Raw genomic sequence first — 19,558 nt, forward strand, 5'->3', positions numbered from 1 at the left:
GGGGATCCTCCTTCCTGATCTCTGGGTGTCCACAAAAATCAGGGGAAACAGATCCAGATAATCTGTAGCAGAACAAACCATTCCTCACCTGACTGGGCCAGAGCCATCACTGCCACATCCCTGATCCCAGCACTCCTCCAGACTCACACCCTGTTCCCCAGCAGCACTGAGGGGTGACCAAGGCCAAAGACCCCTGCAGGGACTCCTGAACAGTCACAGATAGAAATAGTGAAGAGGAAAGCCCCCCTGGTGATAACAAAAGGCTTTACAACCAGTCAGTAATAAGTATTTTCCTCTGGTTCCCAACAATTTAACACCCAGAACAGCCAATTTCCAGCAGTCAGAGTTAAAAAGGACATGACATGTATGAGTTTACTTCGAAGGACACTCAAGCTCCACTCTCTGAGTTTCTATTAAGAGGTTTCATGCATTACAAAGCGATTTTCCCTTCCCAGGGGTATAAGCCAATTAGATAAAGACCAAGTTAATCCCTTATTGTGTCCAAAGAGCCACAAGCAAACACCAAACACAAAGATTAGTCCTTTCCTTTAACCACTCCGGGTTTGGGCAGCTGAGAGAGCATCCCATGGCACAGGCAAACCCCAAACCCAGGGGAGCAGAGCCCCAGCTCCAACAGGGCTGCACAGGGGCTGCCAGGTGCCACTGCACAGCAGCACCATCCTCCACCTAAACCCTACCCAGGTGACTTTAATCCAGAGTCATCCGAGTTTACCTGTACTTGGAGTGAGAAGAGTTTAGAGACTCACGCAGAGGGAAGTCAGGGCAGTGATGCAGAGCCATGTGATTGGGTTTTTGATGCCTGTTTTTTTTTAACTTGAGCTTCTTTCCTCACTCCCTGCCGGGGCAGCCAAGGACAGCAGCACCCCCAGCCCTGGGTCCCTCACAGGGTGAGCACATGGACCCCACATGTATCAGAACACCCAGACCCCAGTGGGAAGAGGGAACTCCCAGCAACAGACCCCAAACAGCCACAGCCTCACATTCCTATTGACAAACTGGGCTCAATTCCTTGAGCTTCCACCCAATTCACAGCTTTGGCTGCAGAACCTCCCCCAACCAGCACTGCCCAACTTTCTCATTGTCAAATACCAACCAGAAACACACACAAAAAAAATCACCAACAGATCAGGAGATAATAAAACCATAGACACTCACCCACTCAGCTGCACAGCCAGGTCAGGGGGAGCCACAGCCCCATGTGCTGAGGGAACCTGCTTTCCAGCAGAGCCATCCCAAAACTGCCCTAGTCCCACAGGCCTTTGGCACAGCTGAGCCAAATAAGGGGCTTCAGCACAGCTGGGATCAATCTGCAGGGGCAGTGGGCTGATCCAGGGATGAGCCTGGGCTGGTCCTGTGGCTCCCAGCACAGGCCAAAGCCTGGGCCAAGGTAATGAGCAATTCCAGACAGATTTCCCTGGTGTTCTGCCCAAGAGAGGTGGGCAACAGCTGCCCCTGCCCACAGTGTGCCACCTGTGCCCAAATCTGTGACAGGCTGTAGGGGACTGTCCCCAGGGTTGGTGAAGTCGCTGTTTTGTGTGTGGTTGGAATAAGGAATGGATGAACTGACAGCAGTGCTGTGGCCCCTGGGAAGAGCCAGGACAGGTGCCAGACCAGTTCCTCCCAGTAAGAGCTCCCAGGTCAACAGCCCCAGTTGGGGGTGTGGGGTGCCCAGCCCAGCAGAGCAGAGCTGTGCATAGCCAGTCCTGCCTTGCTAAGCCAGACTGAGTGTCATGCAGGGATACCGGGCCAGGAGCCCCCACAACCCCCCCCATCCCTGGGATCAAAGAAGCAGCTTCCACCGAGACAGTTTTCCCTTCCCAGTCTCCGTCCACCCACGTACAAACTGCTGGGAAACAGCTCTGAGGCTTCCCAGGAGACGGCGGGGCCTGGGAGCTGCAGCTGCTGCAGCCTTGGCTTTCAAAACACATCAGTGAGGGTTTTTTGGGCAGTGCCCCGCCAGTACCTGGCCCTCCCTTCACCACTTGCTCAGATGGGCCCCCAAAGCTCCCCAGATGGACCCTGGGGGGTGCAAGGTTTTTTGCTTCCTCCCTTTTCCCACCCAGGTTTCAGGAGGAAGTGCAGAAGGAACCAGCCCAGACCCCAACCCAGCAGACAGGCAGAACGGGATGGATTTTGTCCTCCCCACCCAGAGCAGCTCCAAGATTGAGAAAAGAACAACAAATTTTGTACAAGAAATTTATGCAAAATTGAGGTTAAACAGCCCTGACCTGAGCACCCTTCCCCAGTCCCAGGAAAGCATCCTTCTTCCTCTTTAGGCTGGAATCTCACACAGCCATGTCAAGAACTCCCATAGCTCGTGTTCTGCTCCTGCTGCTCTTTGGGAACAGTCAGGAACCACCTCTCAAACTCAGCCAGGACTCCAACCTCGGGAGGAGAAGCTCTGGCCCTGCAGACTGGACGAGGGTCGAGGATTGATTCGGGCACAGAAGCTCCACAAACAGCTGAGCTGCTGCTGGGCCAAGGTACAGGCACAGGGAGCTTCTTCCAGCCTGGCACCAGAGCTCCCAGTCCACCCACAGGGCAAAAACTCCAGCCTGGGATCTGGCCACCCTGACTGATGTATCAGGAGAGACCTCCCTCCCTCCCCACCCTTGATGGGAAATTCTCCTTTCCCCTGAGATGATCCCTCCCTCAGGAAGAGCTGGGCAGCACTGTGGGGCTCTGGCACAGACACTGTCACCCCTGTCACCACCATGGCCCCACGGCAGCTCCCACAACACTAAACAGGCAGAAGCTTCTCAGGTCCTGGAGCTCAGAGCCCCAAACCTCTTCCAAACCCCTTGGCCAAGTCTTGGCTCCGTCCCCTCCCCGCTGGAGTCACACAAACACCTGAACAGGCGTCCCCTGCCCATCTGCCAGGGCCAGCCAGAGCTGGAATGGGGCTTCTGCTCCCCAGAGATATGCAAAGGGAAGGGGAGAGCACAGGCTGCAGGGATGGGGGGAAGCTGTTCCCCTCTCTGTGCCACAGAGGTGTGGTGGGAGCACAGGCCAGCTCTGGAGGTTAAATGCCTCAATAGCTCCTTGTAAATCACCTCCTGCAGCTGCTCAAGGACTCCAGTGAGTTGCTGCAAACTTACACGTGAGCCTTTGCTTACACAAAGATTTTAACAATACTCAAAACCAAACCCTGAGAAACTGCTGCAAGGACTATCCTTGAGCAGAAGCTGCTCTGCCAGTCCAGTCCACCAGGACATGCACAGGGCTGGCACTGTCCCAAGGGACACGGCCTGGCATGGCTCTGCCCCCCAGGATGGCACCAGGCCCCTGCACTCGACAGAATGCAGCTTGAGGGAGAGGATCCAGCGAAGAGGAGCCCTGCAGGTTCTTCAGGCATCAGATTCATCCTCCAGTTCAGCCTCCTTTTTGCTGCTGGGAAAAAGAACAAGGGTCACAGACAAAAAAAAAGTAGAAACCAACAAGACCAAACAACAGTCACTTGGTGAAAAAGGGGCTCAGACACAAGGTGTGAGACACAGGATCACCAATGGAATGAGTTTGGGGGTTCTGGTGCACAACCTCCAGAGCAGCCCAGGTGAGCTCCAGCACTGCCCTGGAACCCAGCAACACTCCTGTGAACTTTGCAAGAGAGGTAGGATGGCCACAACTTGAGGAGCTCCTGCACCTCAGAGGGCTTGCCATGGGTTTACACCAATAAACTGAGCACCCACTGGCCCATGTTATGCAAGAGTGGGGGAGTCTGACCCTCCCCTGAGATCCAGAGGCCAAAACCAGCTCCCTGCAGGTATTTCTGTCCACCCTCATGTCACACCTGTAGGCGTTAGTGCTTTGCTGATCACCGGTGCCAAAAAAAGACCAAATCCCCACTGACCTTGCCCAGCTCAGGACACGGTGCTGTGAGGGAGAAACGTGTGAAGCAGCATGGCCACACTGACCAGAAACCACCCTTTCTGCAGGCAGCACATGTCACTTGAGCTCACCTTGTTACCCCTCCTGGCCCTTTAATGCCATTACTGCAGCTCATTCCACGAGCAGATCCCCTTTGGAAAGGCACCTGCTGGGCTGCCCACACACCCACCTCTCTGGCCTGGCAGGTCTGACCTCCAGTGGTGCACACAGCTGCTTCCGAATGTACTCCCTCGACCTGATGTCAGCCTGGAACCAAGGAGGAAAACGGGTGGGAATGGTCTGACCAGCCCGGCTGGAGCCTCCCAGTGTGCCCAGGAACACTGGATGGTTGTGTTCCAGCAAGGCAGGACAGCTTGGGGCAAGGACAGCACTGACAACATCCCAAGAGCTGTAAGAAAGCACTGCTTGACATTCACTGGGTGTTCTTGTCCCCCTGAGCAGAAGACTCTCCAATGCTATGACAAGCACATCCCAGGCTCTCGGATAACTTTGAGAACCAGCAGTTGACTTTTACAGTCCCTCAAAGTTTTTTCTTTTTCAGAAACTTCTTTCCCAAACACATTGTGACATTTCAGAGCAGCTGCTGTGCCCCACCTTAAAGGCAGAGTGTCTCTCTCCACTTAAAAAGCAGGATGTGACCTTCCCAGCTGGAAAAGCTTCACAGCATGCAGAGATGATGCTCAGAAAGTGGGTTAACACATCCCTGGTGGCTGTCCTTGAAGCATTTGCTGCTCTCACCACTGTGCTGCCCCTGAGGAGCCTCTCCTGCACCCCAAGCAGGCCCCACACCCCTCAGCCCCAGAGCCCTGGGTGGAGGCTGTTCCTGCTGCTGCTGGAACCTGCTCCACAACTGCAGAGCCATCCTGCCAGCTGAGAATGAGAGAGAGTTACATAAGGGGTGGTTTGTTTGGGAGATTTTTTTTCCCTTCTCTCTATAATTGGACAGTTTCATAACTGAACTGACAAATAACTTTGATCACTGTTCAGGATAAGCGATTACGTGATGTATTTTATAACCAGGGAAGGAGGCTGCTCGATAGTCCCTACGGGGACACCAAGGAGCAGGAGGCACAGCTACCAACTATTTTTCTAGGGAAGAAAAACCCCAGCCACGTTCTGCTGAGAACATCAGCTGATGCTTGATTAGGTGGCAGTTCCCAGCCAGTGCTCACTCCTAGTGCAGTGCTGGAGTCAGCTTATCCTGGTGATTAACCACGGGCTAATCAATAAGATGGATCACTGCCCTGTAATAATCCTCACAGATTTGGGCTATTTTCAGAGGGGATAGTGCTGGCTTTGGAATTGTTGCTTTGTTTTCTGAGGGGCAGTGGTGATCCCTCTGCACACTGCAAGACTGCAGGGGGTACACCCAAAGGGAGCTGGAGTCTCAGGATTCCAGAGACCGACACCCACTCTCAGAGGAGAGGGCTCATGGCTTGTCTCTCACTTCTCCTGAGGGCACGTGTTTACTGTTTCACAGGGAGTGACCTGCAGGCCTCCTTCTGTCCTTCCTGGTGGGCTGGAGCAACACCAGGCTGTCCCATCAGCCCCTTCCTGAGCCACCAGGAACTAGCTGGGCACGAGGCCAGCAGGAGCTGAAGGACCACCAAGTGAGCGGGTGTTTGGTGAGCAGCTAACCAGGAACCTGCACCAGAGAGCAGAGCAGGGTCCCAGTGCAATCCCTGTCAGCTGGAGAGAGTGAACAGTCTCCCTGCTGTGCACAGGGATCCTGGGACTCCAGACCTGGAGCATGGATGAGCACTGGAGGGGGATTCTGGCCCCTGCCAGGAGGAGGCAAGGGCAGGTCTCTGCAGGGCTTGGTGCTGTTCAGGGCCACTCACATTGAGTGCTGTGCTTACTTTTCTGGGATGACAGCTCCTGCCTAACCCAATTCCTGCCTGGGAGCTCTGAATGACCTGTGCAGCTCTGTGCAGAACCTCACAAGCTGGCTGGGCAGAGATCACCCTATGCAAGAACATTTCTCCCAGATGGGCCTGGCACTGGCACATGGAGTAAGGACTAAGTAGGATGTAAATATGATTGTAGGTGACAATGAATTCCCTCTGGTCTCTCTGAGAGATCACTTTGCTCACCTGCACCACAGCCAGTTCCTTGGCAGCACGACCACACTGTGGGCTGAATGCAAATCGAGCTGTTGTGATTCCTGCCTGGATAGCACTGCACTCCCAGGAAGCACCACACCCCCTATCATAGACTGGCCAGCCCTGCCTCTGGGAAAGCAGATCTGAGTTCCCACAGCAGTTGCACAGCACTGCACATGCTGCCCTCACACAAACCACCACCACAGCCTCAGGAGGCGTGGGCAGCTGAGCTCTCACATAGCATTTTACTTCCAGGGCTGCCAGAACTTACAAACCAGGAGCTGATGATCCACAGGTCTTTCACAACACTGGGAAAGCCATGAGCACATCACCCATCAGGTCTGCAAGCTTGTCCTGGCCAAGTCAGCCATCCATGGCAGGATTCTCCACAGCCTTCTACTTCCTAACTCCAGCTTCAGGTGCTCAAGAGCTGAGGCTTCCAGGTCTGCCCTGTGCCAAGATCTGCGACAGTCACCACACAGAGGAACTGCAGCAGGGACAAGTCCCATGGAAAGGTTTAAGTGTCCTTATCTCCTGCCATCCCTCTACAGTAAACACACTCCCTTCGGATTTTTCATCTCTCTGTAGGAAAAGCGACAATAATTCACTCCATCACTCTAAGAAAAAGGTCACAGAGAACTGGAAGATTCTCTGAACATTAGTAAATCCTGGAGATACCTGGAAGTGAAACGAGGGTGATGAAAAGCTCCAAGACACCTTTTTGTTTCCAAAGGGAATGCTTTTCCCTTCCCTTTGAACACGCCGAGCTGCAGAGCTGGCTCAGAGCTCTGCAGAGGCATCTGTCCCTGGCTGGAGATTACATAAGGAGCTCCCCCAGCCTCCTCCTGTCTGGCAGGTACTGGGGATGAGATTAGAAACTCCAGCTCTGCTATGGACACCTCGAGGCTTGCTTTGCTCCAAGGTGTAAGATTTGCCTCTGGTTTCTGAGTAGAGACTCGGTGTTCAGAGAACACCACGGTGCCCGTGAGCAGCTCTGGCACAGAGCCCTCAGCAGGGTCACCCCAGCACTGCTCTGGGGGGGCTGCACAGGTGGGCAGACCCCCAACACCCAACCAGCACAGCAGCAATGCCAGTGGGCTGTACCAGGGCAGCATTAGGAACAGGGACACCTGAGCAGGCCCTTGTGGATCTGGGTTGTGGAGCCACCAACAGCAGTGACCCCAGGAGAAGGGAAGCACTTGTCAGGCCAGAAGTCCTGGAGTCTTTATGCTTCTCCAGAACCTTTCCTGAAGCTCTGCTACGATTTAGTCAGCCAAGGCTGAGCCCTGGTGGCAGCTGTGGCTCGGTGACAGTGATCCAGTGCTGTCCCCTGCTGGCTGGGCCCGCGGCTCTGGCCGGAGTGCGGCAGCGGGGGAAAAGCCCAGAGGAGCAGCACTGCGGGCTGTGCTGGGCTCCAAGTGCCCAGGAAAGCTGCATTCCCGGCTCCTGTGGATTAACAGCAGCACCACGGGAGCTGGCTGCAGAGAGGAACCAGGAAATCAGTCAGGGCTGGGAGGGCTGCCGGGCACTGCGTCAGGAGGACAAGCACGGCCACGGGAACGTGACCATGGGCCGGGAGAACAGCCCAGCAGAAGGGTGTCAGCAGCAGAGGAGGCTCTGCAACACACCACAGGCTTGGCAAACACAGCCCCCCAGCCCCTGCTGCCCTGCTCCAGGCCTGCCTCCCCCCACCCCGGGGCCGTACCTGCCGGATGGGCTCCGGGACGCGGTACCTGCAGCAGGACCTGACGAGGCGCACGGCTGTGTCCAGGCTCACCCTGTGCCCCACGGAGATGTACAGGGGCTTCGAGCTGTTGTTGTAGCTCCGCAGCACCTGGGCGTTCAGAAACGAGAGATCAAGCACCCAACAGGCTCCCTTAGAACACAGAGGGGCAGGTGAATTATGAGCCAGGCAGTCGCCCTCAGAGGGTGGGGTGGTGGCTCTGTGTCTGCAATTCCCAGCCTTCCTGAAGCTCTTCTCCATCCCAGTGTCTCCTCACAGGGACTGTTTGTCCCTCTGGACCCCTGTGGCCCTTCCCCAAACACCTCACACTCCTCTGGGATACAGGGACATGTGCCAGTGCAGACTGACACCAGACACAGGAAGTCTCTAACATCTGCCTGTTCCTGTTCTCCTCTGAGTCAGATGCTCCCATATTGCATCCTGGTGAACTGCCAGGGAATTGGCACCTCTCCCTGATTGGAGTGCACATGCAGGGGTGCCAAAGCACCTCAGGTGCCACAGCCACAGACATGACTGTACCCAACACCTGAACTGGCAACTCTCTACGAACATCTGAGCTCTCAGGAAGGGGCTGGAAGTGTTACTGGTCCCTGTTCACACCTGCCTTCCTGAACTGGGATCACTGAGATAGCCCCACTATGGAAACAACATCCTCATGGCCAAGTGTTCAGGGAACCCCCCACAGCTTACCATGCCCAGGACTCTCCCTGAAGTGCCTGTCAATGGGAATGTATCTCCTGACCTCTGCAGGGAACGAATCTAGGGATAAACACACACCAGGTCAGGTTGTTAGGATGTATTTGTATGTGGCTGTGCCAGATCCCTCGGGACATTAAAGAGCAGAAATAAATTCCCAGCCTGGCCTAACCTGCTCCCTGTGCAGCTCATCCCTGGCCAAGCCATCCACCTGCAGGAGGTTCTTGGCCACTCCAATGCACGGCAGATCCGTCAGGACTCCGAGGTGACAGGCCACACCAAATCCTGCCAACAACGAGCCACTGTACCCCCAGGACACCAGGGAACTGGAATCCCAACCGGCAGCACAGGGACCAGGACAGCAGGACCATCCAGGAACAGCCTACCTCTGTGATGGAGCAGCCCATTCCCATCTACCAGAAGCACCTGAAAAAGCCAAAGCAGAAATGTTACTTCCTGAGCACTCCAAGGAGCAATCAGTGATGTTGGCTCCGGGAGGAAGGAGAAGTCTCTCTCAGTTCTTTAATTCTCTCTGTAAGGCTCTTCCTGGGGTGCTGCCTGTGCCTGACTCCAAACCAGCAGTGTGAGCTCCCAGTGGTACCAGTGTCCTGCACACACAGCAGGGCTCCTGCTGCCACAGGAGGCCTGGCTGCTCTTGGCCCCACATCCCTGCTCCCTAAGGAAGGGACAATGGATGCTCCAACACACCCGTGGAGAGCATCCAGTACAGTCTCCAGAGGGAGAACACCTTTCAGCAGGACTCTGTGCCCACAGGACACCTCAGCTTGGGACAAGGAAACACAGCACACCTGAGGTCTGAGCTTGGGCTCCTCCTGCTGAAGTCTCTGAACAGCTTCCACCAGGAAAGGGACCTCTCGGAAGGCCAGGAATCCAGCCACGTAGGGGGCAGTGACGGCCACCATCCGGCAATCCTCGTACAGCACCTGGAGCAGGAGGAGACAGCGACCTGTGAGTGCCAGGGGCTCCTCCTCTGATCCCTGCTGCTGGATCTCTCCCACAGAGCCAAGGGCTCGGGGCTGTGTCAGTGTGTCACTGGGAAGGGACTGACGGCAGGAGAGGGCTGGACACACCATGTCCTGCCTGGGAGTGAGTCCTTGAACACAACCAGGGCAGCTCCTGAGAGCCAGCAGGAACCTCACCCTGCCAGGGCAGCACCAAAGGGGCCTGGGCAGGCACAGGCCAAAATAAACCCTGTAAGGCAGGACAAAAACATGATCGGCAGGGCAAGGCAGGAATCACAGCAGGACCTGAAATTCAGCTCATAAAAATCCCAGCAGCAACATCAAACTTTATTCCTCTGCTTGTTAGAGCTTTTATAGTGAAAGATAATTTTTACATCATTTTGAAAGCTGGGAAAGAGACCAAAATATTTTATTATTTCAAGTAAAATGACTGTAGGATGTGGGATCCATGGTGGATTTGGAAAGACTTTTCTAAGTCCCATCCCATATTATCAGCTGGTTCTCAGCAGGAACTCACACACTGGAGTGCTACAAACACTTCCCCGTCCACAGGCACTGAGGGACATCAGCCCCTTTTGGCTCCTTCTGGGAAGTGGCTGACACTGATTATTTCCAACACACCCCCAAAGCAGTTGGTGTGTTCTACATGACAAGGGCTGCATCTCATCACAGCTTGTGAGGTACCAGCCCCCCTGAGCAGACATTAAGCCAGTCTCTGGACACCTTGTGAGTTCCCAGCCATCCTACAAACCTCTCGTGATCAGCAGCTGTTTGCATCACATCTTCCTAAACTTATGTCTAAATCCTTACATGCATTTTTTCTCTATCTTTTTTGTGAACACACAATTGGAGGATTTGCTGAACAAACCCAGAATCACAGAACCATGGAAGAGTTTAAGTTGGAAGGGACCTTAAAACTCATCCAGTCTTACCCCCTGCCATGGGCAGAGACACCTTCCACTAGCCCAGGTTGCTCCAAGCCCCGTCCAACCTGGCCTTGGACACTTCCAGGGATGGGGCAACCACAACTTCTCTGGGAAACCTGGGCCAGGGCCTCCCCACCCTCCCAGGGTGGAATTTCTTCCCAATATCCCATCTAACCCTGCCCTCCTTCAGCTCAAGGCTGTCACACGGGATACCTGAGCAATGCCCTGTGGGGCAGCCCCGGCAGGGAACGGCCTTTGAGAAATCTTCCTATGAACTCCTACAAACCCCTCGTGTGCCGGCACACCTGGACAGAGCCCCGGAGTGAGGGGCTCACCCGTGTTACCTGGAGGGCCGGGTAGCTGAGCACGACCAGGGAGGCGCAGGCGCTGGTGTCGTCTCCTTTGACGTAGGATAAATCCACACCTCCCACTCTCTCCAGCCCGGTGAAATTCGGGTCTTTCTGCCACTCCTCGGTGTCCTGCTCCACCACGCCGGCCTTCAGCCGGGCCTGCTCCCTGCAGAGACCCCCGGGGCCGCACTGAGAGGGGGGTCCCTTCCCCGGGACTCCCCGTCCCCGCCGGCGGTGCCCCGGGGAGCCCGCAGACCCCGCCCGGGGGCAGAGCAGCGGGGGCTCTCCCCGAGGGTGGCGTGGCTGTGCTCGGTGCAGCCCCGGGGCCGTCCCTCCCGTCCCCCCGGTACCGTTCCCAGCGGCGCCGCTCGGTCGGGGCGGCCATGGCGGACGCGGGGCCGCCCGTCCCTCCCCGCCGCTGTCCCCCGGAACGCGGGGCCGAGCGCGGCCGTTCCGGGCGCGGCGCAACCGTGTCACGGGATCCTGGAACCGTGGAGTGGGTTGGGGGGGGAGGGACCTTAAACCTCATCTCGTTCCACCCCCTGCCACGGGCAGGGACACCTTCCACCGGCCCAGGTTGCTCCAAGCCCCATCCAACCTGGCCTTGGACACTTCCAGGGATCCAGGGGCAGCCACAGCCCCTCTGGGCAACCTGTGCCAGGGTCTCCCCACCCTCCCAGCCAAGAATTCCGTCCCCATATCCCATCTAACCCTGCCCTCTGGCAGTCTGAAGCCATTCCCCCTTGTCCTGCCACTCCAGGCCCTTGGAAATAGTCTCTCCATCTTTCCTGTAGTCTCCCTTCAGGTCCTGCAAGGCCACAATCAGGTCACCCCAAAGCTTCCCTTCTCCAGGCTGCACAATCCCAGCTCTCCCAGCCTTTCCTCCCAGCAGAGCTGCTCCCTCCCTCTGAGCATCCTGGTGCCTCCTCTGGACTGGCTCCAGCAGCTCCCTGTCCCTCCTGTGCTGTTCCCAGGGCTGGAGCAGCTCTGCAGGGGGGTCTCACCTGAGGGGCAGAACCGCCCCTGCCCTCTGCCCACGCTGGGGGATCAGCCCAGGGTGAGCTGATGATCCACTTGTGGCATCCCAGTCCCTGTGGACCACAGGGCAGAACGAGACGGGGAAGGAGCCAAAGAAGGAACTAAACAAGCTTTATTGGGGCAGGGGCAGCGGGGCCCGGCCCCGGGACATGGCAGCAGCAGGCGGGGGCTGCCGGGTTAAGGCAGTGGAGCAGCCACTTCCTTCGTGGTTCCATTTCTCCTTCACAGTCCAGCCCCGCTGTGGTGCAGAGTGAGGAGGTGGCAGCAGCAGGTACCTGGGCAGGAAGGGGGAGCTGGGAAAAGGAGCTGGTTCTGCCTCCTGCTGACAACCCAGCATCGGGAGAAATGCAGACTGAAAAAATAAATCCCTTTTCCCAGCACCAGGGCACAGTGGTTCATAAAAAAATACTTCATCTTCCTCAGGTGGGTCTGGGGTTGTGGTTGTCCACGATTCACACGCAGCTGCTGGTTCTGTTTCATCCTCCTGCTGCACAGAAGCAGCTCCACATCATGTGTTTGCTACTGAAGTTAGTAAAAAACAACAACCCCAAACCCAAAAAGCAAATCAACAAACCCAAAACAAACCCCCCACCATTCCTGAATTGCCACCCCTGGGTGTTGTGGCACCAACATTCCTGGCAGTGGCCTGTTCCTAACTTTCTCTGCGCTCTCGTTTGAAAAGAGCAGCTGCTTTCCAGGTAGCAATTGCATGAGAGAGAAGAATCTCATCTGGGAATGTCTCTTGCAGCTCTGTAGCTAATTCAGAGTCTTTGGCATCAAGGTAAGGCAGGAGTGATTCCTTCAGGCTGGAAAGCAGAGCAGAAGTAGCATTAACAGCTACAGCAAAGCACAAGTGCCATGTAATATTCATGTATTCCCACCACCCAAAATACTAAATGCACACAGCTTAACAGGTGTGTTTGTAGTGAGGAGGGTTAAACAGCCCGTTGGATTTACAGAGAGGCTGCAGGACCCAGCAAGGGCAGGGTGCAGGGCAGAACTGAGCTGTTGGGGCTGAGGTGTGCCTGTGAGAGCTGAGTGGGCTCCTCCTGGAAGGTTGGGCTTGATGATCTTGGAGGTCTTTTCCAACCTTAATGAGCCTGTGATTCTATAATGATTCTATCCAAGTGCCTGCAGAAGTGCTTGTGCTCCTGAGCAGCAGCTCCTGGTGTATTCCAGCAGTGCTCCCAAAACAGTTCATGGAAAAGGAAGTCACACATGCCCAAAATGGGCAGTGTGTCTCAGGACTAAGCTGGATATTTCTAATGTTGCTGGTTGTGCTGTGTCCCCACAGGACAGGCATTTGCCAAGGGAACTGTTCCCACCATGTGCATTCTCAGAGGCAGAGAAGCCTCAGTTAACAACTGTGGTGGGTTTGGGCTGTGTAACTCCTACCTCCACTTGGGTCTGAATTCATCCACAGCTTGGGCACGTCTCAGCTTCAACACAATCATTTCATGGAGCTCCTGCAGGAAGGTTTCCAGCCTCGAGTGGACGAGGAAGGTGTGGAGGAGCTTGGCAATCTCTGGACTGAGCTCAGCTTTGTAGTCTCGACTGACGTCTGCAAAAGGATCCTAAAAACGCAGTGAGGGGAAAAAGACAACCAGACAGACACATTTGAGCAGGCTCCTTGAGAGCAGAGGAGGAGCTGGTCAGAGTTCTGGGGGTGTCATACCCTTCTGAGCCGCAGCAGCTGCTCGGATTTGCGGGTGGAGAGGAGCTGCCACAGGGCTATGCTGTGTTTGAGGTGGCATCGTCTGAGGGCCTGCAACGAAAACACATGCATGGATGTAAGGGATGGCTTTGGGAGCCTGTCCCTAGCCTGCTCTACCCAGGCAGATCACAACTCAGCAGAGTTCATCCAGCCCTTTAACCTGGTTATAGCCTGCCTGCAACAGGCCTCTCTCTCTCTCCCCCCCCTTCCCCATTTTGCCTTCAATAATCCATCTGTTTGGTACCATGAAAGGGAGTGGGAAAGTCATAGGGCTGTCACATGCACTGGTCACAACACAGTGCCTTTACCCTGGCCTCTCTTCACACTCATTAAGAGATAAAAACCCTCCCCATCACCAGTTTAGAGAGACAAAGGGATGGTTTCAGCCCTGCTCAGCACCAGGCCAGTGTCACCAGGAGCTGACTCAGATCTGAAGTTCTTCCTTTGCTCAGTTTTAGCACTGCAATAACTCTGCTGACACTCCATTGATCCTTCTCCTTCCCGTGCTGTCAGAGCCTGGATCTGCAGAGGAGCCTGACCTTCTGCACCTCCTGCACCTGACCTTTCTGGAGGGTTGCAGGAACCTGCTGAGCATCACAAGCTGTCAGGTGCTCCCACCTTGCAAACAGTGGTTGCAGAGGGAGTGAAAATTGCTTCCCCCTCACTGTTGAATGTGGTAGGGAGGGAATTAAATCACCCTGTCATGCTAAACTTTTGCTGGGCTTGAAGGTCACACTGGCTGGATTTAGCATAAACCAGTGCAGATTTTACCCTGTAAGAATCAGAGCTGTGCCCTCAGGACTCACCTGCAGAACATGAGGGTTTGTCTGGTCCCCCATCTGCAGAACTTGTTCAATGTAGTCAGTCAGTGGCATCTCAGCATTCTCCCCAGCCATGGCCAGGAAGCCCAGGGTGATTTCAGTGAGGGACAGAGCATCACAGACATCACTGTAGGACTGCAGCTCCCCACTGATCATGTTCATCACAGAACTGGGCAGAGCACTCTGAAAACCAGGAAGTCAGAGCTAATATTAGTTTAGAGCCATTCCTTATCGCTGCTCAAGTTGCTAAACTCATGGAAAAGGACAGAACCTCAGATGTAGGACACTGAAATGCTGAACTGTCTCCCTTTCCTTTGTAAATCCAGACTGACAACACAAGTCCAGACTGTACATATTCAAGGCATGCTAAGAGATCAGTGGGCAAGCCTTCAGATGGACAAGGCAAGGGACAGAAAAGCCAAGAGTTCTTGGGAAGTCAGGGGTCTCATGTTTGCCCTGTGTCCTCCAGTGCAGAAACCCACCTGCTCCAGCTTATTCCTGACATCAGTAAACAGCTGCTCATAGTTCCGGTCATGTCTGCACACGAGGGTAGGGATTCCCTGTCAGAGGAGAGAAACCCACGGCTGTGAAGCTCTGGAGACACAGCCCACCCTGCACAGTGCAGGCCTGGCAGCAGCACCCACTGCAGGGCCCCCCCAGCCAGGGGGCACAGCCCCTGCCCTGTCCCACCGTCAGCGTGATGAGTGGCTTCCCCTGCAGGAACTTGCTGATGACTTGCTGCTGGATCTTCTCCAGATCAAAGTCCTGCAACGTCTCCCCTCCCTTTTCCATGCTGTACTGGCAGTTGGACAGGATCAGAGGAATCAGGTCTCTCTCCACCTCGTAGCTGATGAGATGCAGGTCAGCCACTTCCGACGGGCTGATCACGTACCTGCAGGGGAGCAAACGGCCTCCATCAGAGACAGGAGCCTTCCTGCAGCAGGAAAGCTGCCTGTGTAGGAGCAGAAAATAAAACAGAGCCCAAAAATGGAATAGCAACACACCTGTCATCTTCCTTGATGTGTTTGTTCACTGAGTGGATGAAGTGGTTGTGCAGACCGATGAGGTAACTGGCCAGGGCGGTGGAGCAGAGGCCCAGCCCCTGCCGCCGGGGCAGAAGGACCTCCAGCCTGCTGTCCAAGGTCAGGTCAGCATCACAGTAGCCTTTAGGGAGCTTAATTTCCCCTGAAATAAAGAGAAGACTGTTTGAGGTGGCCCAGAGGCAGCCCAGGCTGAGCAAGCCTCTCCTGAGGAGAATGTAGAGCCTGAGAAAAGCTGTGCTCTCTGCATTAGGGATCAGCACTGAAGCACACGAGTTCAGGTGAGAATACTACAGGAGGGAAACAAATTCTTCCACTTGTGCCTGGATGATCTTAAAATTTAATGGCCAAGCTCATTTTTGAGGATATGTCTCAGCATCATTGACAGGAGGAACCTGAACTGTGAAAGAGGAGCAGCACTGGGAAAGAAGGTGCTCACCATTGGTGTCCAGAGAGCTTCTCAGCTTGTTCCAGACAGACAGAAAGACATTCACTCTCCTCTGTAACAGGTCCCTCATCACATCTGAGGAACAACAGAAAGACAAATCCATGAAACACCTGGCAACACCATGAAACTCCATAATGCAGGAATTTTCAAAGCACACCACTGAACTCTAGGCAACTGTTCAAACTGCTCCAGAGACTAAACAGTCATTAAACACTTTTCTAATGGTATCAAATGGAATCATTTGCTCTGTTTGTTCATATTTTTGTATTATTATCTACTATTGGCCCAGGCTGGATTGATCCTTGGTCTGATTCTGCATAACCTTATGTACTTCAGTACTTTTCCACAAGTACTTAAAAACATCAGTAATTGTACTTAAATACAATTGAAGGAGTCTGTTCAGGAAAGGAAGGAAAGCACATCTATTCCACCCTTTAGGTAGGCCCTGCTCTGGGGTTGAGCTTAGAGAGTGAACATCCCACTGATGCACTGAGGGATTTCTCTTGCCTGTGTCTGAGCAGAGCTCCCACCCCTTGTGAAAAATCTCTTGTGCTCAATTCCCTTTAAAATCACCTGGTGACCTTTCCAACCATAACTCCAGGGTTAAGGTCTCCAGTTCATTTGGATGGGAATTAAAAAGAAATATGAGGTCTTAAGGTTGCAAGTTCAAGAGAAGTTTTCACCTTTAGTTTTCAGCTGGACAATCCAGCACTTTCTATTTCAGTAATTACAGTTTTGGCAGAGTCTTCTCACCTGAGAGGGGTTCTCTGAGGAATTCCCTGATGGAGCAGCGTTTGATCTCAGCAGTGTTCTGGAATCGCCTCACCAAGTCCCTCTGCAGAGCCAGAATCTCTGGCAGGAATTTCACCAGCCTCAGTTCAGTTTCCTGGAAGAGGAAAGGGAGCCTGTGTGGGTGAGGCTGTGCTTGGACAAACCAGTTTTGGATACTTTTATGGAATTGCTTTTTAAATGTTTAAAAGACGACAATATTTCCACGTGCATTCTCAAGATTATAGCAATTGGTGAGAATAAAGCCACTGGATAATCCAAACATGGTTTAGTCCTGGGCAACTGGCTCTGGGTGACCCTGCCCAGGCAGGGGCTGGAGCTCCAGGGTCCCTTCCCACCCCAAGCAGTCCTTGGCTCTGTGCTCTCTGAACATTCCAGGCTCTCATCCCTGTGTTCCTCCCACCTTCTGCAGGAACTTCCAAAGGAGAGGGACAGTGTCCTTGGCATTCTTCTGCTGGACAACATGGCCCAGGTTCTCCACTGAAATCCTCTTCCTGCAGCTCCACATCTTGGAGTGATGTATGTGGCTGTTCTTTGGCAGCTGGGACAGGAATGCAGCTGGGTCACCATACACTATTTTCACTATGGGATTGGAAGAAATTCTCTCATCCTCTTGTATCTGTTTGTTTAACTTCAGAAGATTTTTATCCAAATCCTGCATTTAAAAAAAAAAAAAAAATATTGGACAAATGTTTTCAACTGAGTTAAGCCATTTCTGCTTTTCCAGCTGTACAAAATCAACCCAGCACAACTCGAATCTCAGACTCTCATTTCCACAGGTAGAATAAAGTTGGCTGATCCTTAACCTGTAGCTGTGTCATGGACAGGTTTGCTTTAGGAATAGCTGGGTGAAAAGTGTAGCAGAGGTATTACAGCAAGCCAGATTTCCACATAAATGCATTTTGAACTGCTCAGCTACTGACATTTTGTCCAGCAAATTTCTCACCTTCAATTCAGGAACAATAATTGTGTTTGCAACAATTTCTTCCCATCTGTTTCTCTTCTCCTTGGTAGAGAGAACAGGATCGAACCGCACTGGCCCTGCAACAGGAATATTTCATCTCTTACAGCTGCAACAGCTCAGTGAAAAGAGAGAACAGGTTCTCTCAGTGACATTCCTGATGGGACATCCTTGCAGGTCAGCATGAGGAGCAAGAGCAGTTGCAGAGGTCCTAGAAGCTAAATGAGTATCTGGAGAGTGACACCCAAACCAGCACACACGTGAATGATGGGGACACTTGTACAAGTCATTCACCCAGAAAGGTTAAACAGCTTGTCCAAGGTCAGACCATGATCGATGACAGACTGAAGCTTGGAATACTGACTGGTGCTGTCACACACAAAATATGGCCATTACATATAAATCCCTCCATGACACAGTAACATGTCAACTTGCACCCCAGATTCTCCCAGAATCACACTCTGCTAGCCCTCTCTACCAAAGACCTCCTTGGGAGTCATTTATAGGGCAGCACAGAATATAGATTGCACACAGCACGAGTTGCTGTGCTGGGAGCATCCCCCCCTGCTCGGGAGCTGGAGGCTCTGCCAATCTGTCATGACGTTATTTAGTCAATAATTCATTTTCAGAAGTATCGACTGCACCAAACCTTGCAACCCCCAGGTACCTGACTGAAAGAAGCAAACAGCCAAAAACTCTTCACTCCCTACAGTAAGAAACAAGCTTCAAATTCGGGATCTTCTCCATCAGCTCAGCTACTGCTGTTGGAAGTGGTTTGTCAGCCAAGAGGCTGCGTCACTGCGGCCCTTCGAACACAGCTGGGATATGGCAGGTGGGTTTTCTTACACTGGCCTGGCTGCTGAGGGGGGTCCTGGAGGAGGCTGCCGAGCACAAGATGAAGGGTGTTGATAGTCTCATCCACGCTCTTCCCCAAAATTTTTGTCAGCTGTTCCAAGTCCTCCTGGACGTGCTCCTGCAGGAAGCTGACGGCGTCGCGCACCCGCGGCTTGATGATCCTTCCCAAGGACTGAGGAGCGACAAAAGGCAAGAGCTGAGCACAGCCAATAATACCCAGGGAAGCACAAGGAACACAGAGCTCAGTCCTGTCAGACTCCACCCCGTGGGATTCCTGCCACTGGAGCCACTAAAGGCAGCTGTGGGTGTATAAACCTCCACGGAAGTGCATGAAGGAGCCAAAATCATCCCCGGGCAAGGAGGGAAGGGAATTTGGGTCTTGCACCTGGACAGACTGCCCTGGTTACTTGGCAATGTGATGAAAAAGGACCAGCAGCGTACAAAGGTTTCACTACATTCTGTGTGGCCACCTGGGACTGTTTCTGGAAGATACCTGAGGGTCTTTTGTGGCTCCCAGCAGCATCGACAGGTGTGTGAGCGAGCGGATCAGGACAAAGACAACGGGGGACATGCCCCGGTCAGACACTCCCAGTGTTCTTCTGTGCTCAACATCTCCAAGAATGTGGCCAGTTTGAGTTCTGTCTTCATTATTCCTGTAGGAAAGTGTATATATAGTACTTTTTTGCCCTGACAAAAACCACACAAGGCACCTCTGATACCCGGTAATGTCTTTTTGACCCATAGGGTCTTTGAATGGCACAAAAGCTGCCAATTAAAAGTGCTACAGGGGAGCAAAGGCTTCCAGTAAGTTCTGTACACAGATAAGCCAGTTTGTTTGGTTTTGCTGGCTGATTACTCTCGCTTGGACATCCCTTCCTAACACTCCAGAGAGCAGCATGAAGTGGTTGGTACCTTTGGCCTGGAAGACATGACAGGCAGGTCCTGCCTCACTTAGCCCTGAAAGGTGAAGGAACCTACCGGAATTCCGTGAAGCCCGGCACGGGTGCGTAACGGACCCCTCCGATGGGGAGGTGGCACTCCAGACAGCGGCCCACCTCCACGGGGCGGCCACACTGGGAAAGGGAAAAGGAGCACACTGAATTCCACAGCAAGAGCCTCTCCAGCAGGAAAAGGGAATGAAGCAAAAATCCAAGCTGTAACTGCTTAATTAAAAACCCTTCT

General features: G+C 53.6%; 2 protein-coding genes across 9 annotated transcripts in view; both read right to left on the reverse strand.

Annotated features, from left to right (window-relative positions):
• Positions 1–2,205: 2,205 nt before the first annotated feature.
• Positions 2,206–11,211, reverse strand: ENDOV (endonuclease V). Of its 6 annotated transcripts, none has more exons than XM_064676241.1 (9): positions 11,061–11,210; positions 10,705–10,876; positions 9,261–9,395; positions 8,838–8,877; positions 8,624–8,736; positions 8,446–8,514; positions 7,717–7,845; positions 4,079–4,155; positions 2,206–3,408 (listed from the first exon to the last, which is right to left on the reverse strand). In XM_064676241.1, exons 1-9 carry the CDS (start codon positions 11,093–11,095, stop codon positions 3,369–3,371), a joined length of 810 nt encoding a protein of 269 aa, XP_064532311.1. In that variant the 5' UTR covers positions 11,096–11,210; the 3' UTR covers positions 2,206–3,368. The 6 variants fall into 6 exon arrangements, with proteins under 6 accessions (XP_064532311.1, XP_064532310.1, XP_064532309.1 ...); XM_064676240.1 differs by having other exon boundaries at positions 2,206–3,411; XM_064676243.1 differs by lacking the exon at positions 4,079–4,155 and having other exon boundaries at positions 3,176–3,408.
• Positions 11,212–11,842: 631 nt separating this feature from the next.
• Positions 11,843–19,558, reverse strand: part of RNF213 (ring finger protein 213) — a 48,294-nt gene continuing 40,578 nt past the window's right edge. For all 3 annotated transcript variants that reach the window (XM_064676223.1, XM_064676221.1, XM_064676222.1), the window contains exons 54-67: positions 19,355–19,449; positions 18,870–19,029; positions 18,368–18,548; positions 17,507–17,601; positions 16,964–17,215; positions 16,525–16,657; positions 15,763–15,846; positions 15,288–15,468; positions 14,974–15,175; positions 14,766–14,843; positions 14,269–14,466; positions 13,424–13,513; positions 13,144–13,322; positions 11,843–12,554 (exon numbers count right to left, since the gene is read on the reverse strand). In XM_064676223.1, coding sequence (XP_064532293.1) covers positions 12,401–12,554; positions 13,144–13,322; positions 13,424–13,513; positions 14,269–14,466; positions 14,766–14,843; positions 14,974–15,175; positions 15,288–15,468; positions 15,763–15,846; positions 16,525–16,657; positions 16,964–17,215; positions 17,507–17,601; positions 18,368–18,548; positions 18,870–19,029; positions 19,355–19,449 — 2,082 coding nt within the window. In that variant the 3' untranslated portion in view covers positions 11,843–12,400. The remainder of the gene's footprint in view (positions 12,555–13,143; positions 13,323–13,423; positions 13,514–14,268; positions 14,467–14,765; positions 14,844–14,973; positions 15,176–15,287; positions 15,469–15,762; positions 15,847–16,524; positions 16,658–16,963; positions 17,216–17,506; positions 17,602–18,367; positions 18,549–18,869; positions 19,030–19,354; positions 19,450–19,558) is intronic.

The sequence above is a fragment of the Pseudopipra pipra genome, chromosome 19 (genome assembly GCF_036250125.1).
Source record: "Pseudopipra pipra isolate bDixPip1 chromosome 19, bDixPip1.hap1, whole genome shotgun sequence".
Classification (NCBI taxonomy): domain Eukaryota; kingdom Metazoa; phylum Chordata; class Aves; order Passeriformes; family Pipridae; genus Pseudopipra; species Pseudopipra pipra.

Bases quoted from the DNA above. Each gene is read 5' to 3' on its own strand.
- ENDOV (XM_064676238.1), bottom strand. From the start codon at position 11,095: ATGGCCGCCCCGACCGAGCGGCGCCGCTGGGAACG. The intron at 10,877-11,060 runs GTACCGGGGGGA...GGGTCTCTGCAG, and splicing joins GAGCGGCGCCGCTGGGAACG to GGAGCAGGCCCGGCTGAAGG. The intron at 9,396-10,704 runs GTAACACGGGTG...CTCCTGCTCCAG, and splicing joins TCAGCTACCCGGCCCTCCAG to GTGCTGTACGAGGATTGCCG.